Raw genomic sequence first — 1,363 nt, 5'->3', positions numbered from 1 at the left:
GTTCTTGCATGAGGCCCAATGTCCCCTTATTTTTAGACAGATGCTTCAGTTTGGATCTTTGCATCTTAAAACAACTGCAGTCTTTTAAAATTTCGAAGTGGTTCATTTTTTTCTTATTTTACTTCCAAAATTCTGTAAAATAAAGGCCTAGAATTAGTTGAAGTTACTGTCCGCCACCTTTAAATCAGAGTTTTAGTCTCTCATCCACTGTTGATAAACGGCAACATTTGACCCATTTTTGGCACCAACGTGGAGAAAAACATGTGGGATCTCATGAAAAACCTCGAGATCTTGCACGTTAGAGCTTGGTTTAAGTGTTGTGAATGACTCTGGGCTACTACCACATCAAATGTTTAACTCAAAATCTGTAACATTTAATGAGGCATAGCTACGTTGGAGTCATCCTGGAGAGCATTAACTCCAGAAGTTTATCACTTGTGGAGGAATAACCACAAATTATTTATTAAATTGAAATTCATCCAGTTATTTCTGAGATATTTTGCTAACAAACCAATAGGGTTAGCTCCAGCAGCTAATGCCCAGGTTTTTCACCAAGGCTAGCTCTGTTGGTCATCCTAATTTGGTCAGTCTCCTTTGGTTATCAGCTGTAGAGATCTATAAAATTATTACTTTCTGAACATAAAATAAACTCTGACAAATAGGTCTCCAGATATTTTGCTAACAGACACACACACATACACACAAACAGTCCATGTGTCCTAAACAACAGTGGTCATCTTTCTGCAGCGGGCAGTGGATACTCACATGTCCAAAAGGGTCCAGATGATTGTTTGTGAGCTTCAGCTTCTGAAACGACACCAGCTGTCTCATCCAGTGAGCGCCGGTGGCAGGAGAGTCAGGATGTACATAAAGTCTGCCTGGCATCGCCGGCTCCGCTTTGCCAGCCACCAACCTTAAAACACATCCAGGGAGATCTCAACATATACGACCAAGTGTTTTTAACAAGTAAAACTTTTCAGAAACTGCTGATCTGCTGAAGTATTTAAACACAAACATCCTTAAGGTTTAAAGATACTGGACAAAAGAAGGAGCTCATGCAGTGGGATGTATTTCTGCAGTTAGAATTACACTCYTGTGTTTCCACTGTTATGTGTTCCAAAAATTATTATCCTATGAGTTATATTAGAATAAATGTTGAGTTTTTGGATGTTTACTAATTCTGACTGAAAAGGGTATCCGTACCTTCAAACAAAAGAAGCTGTACAGAAAAAAAAAGGATTTTTGGGTGTAGAAACATTTATTTAATTATTCTTTTAAATTTTACAAAAAAAAATCAAAATCTCTAAACTACTAGAATTTACTAAATAAACAATACACATTGTATTACGTATCAGTATTACTC

At 37.1% G+C, this 1,363-nt stretch overlaps 1 protein-coding gene across 1 annotated transcript in view; it reads right to left on the bottom strand.

Annotated features, from left to right (window-relative positions):
• tbx4 (T-box transcription factor 4) overlaps positions 1-1,363 on the bottom strand; it is a gene marked incomplete at its 5' end in the record, with an annotated part of 32,798 nt that overhangs the window by 27,015 nt on the left and 4,420 nt on the right. Inside the window, 1 exon segment of the mRNA XM_014002748.1 lies at positions 766-913. Coding sequence (XP_013858202.1) covers positions 766-913 — 148 coding nt within the window.

This window comes from Austrofundulus limnaeus, unplaced genomic scaffold, assembly GCF_001266775.1.
Source record: "Austrofundulus limnaeus strain Quisiro unplaced genomic scaffold, Austrofundulus_limnaeus-1.0 Scaffold14, whole genome shotgun sequence".
Taxonomy (NCBI): Eukaryota; Metazoa; Chordata; class Actinopteri; order Cyprinodontiformes; family Rivulidae; genus Austrofundulus; species Austrofundulus limnaeus.
This window is presented reverse-complemented; position numbering and strand designations above follow the sequence as displayed.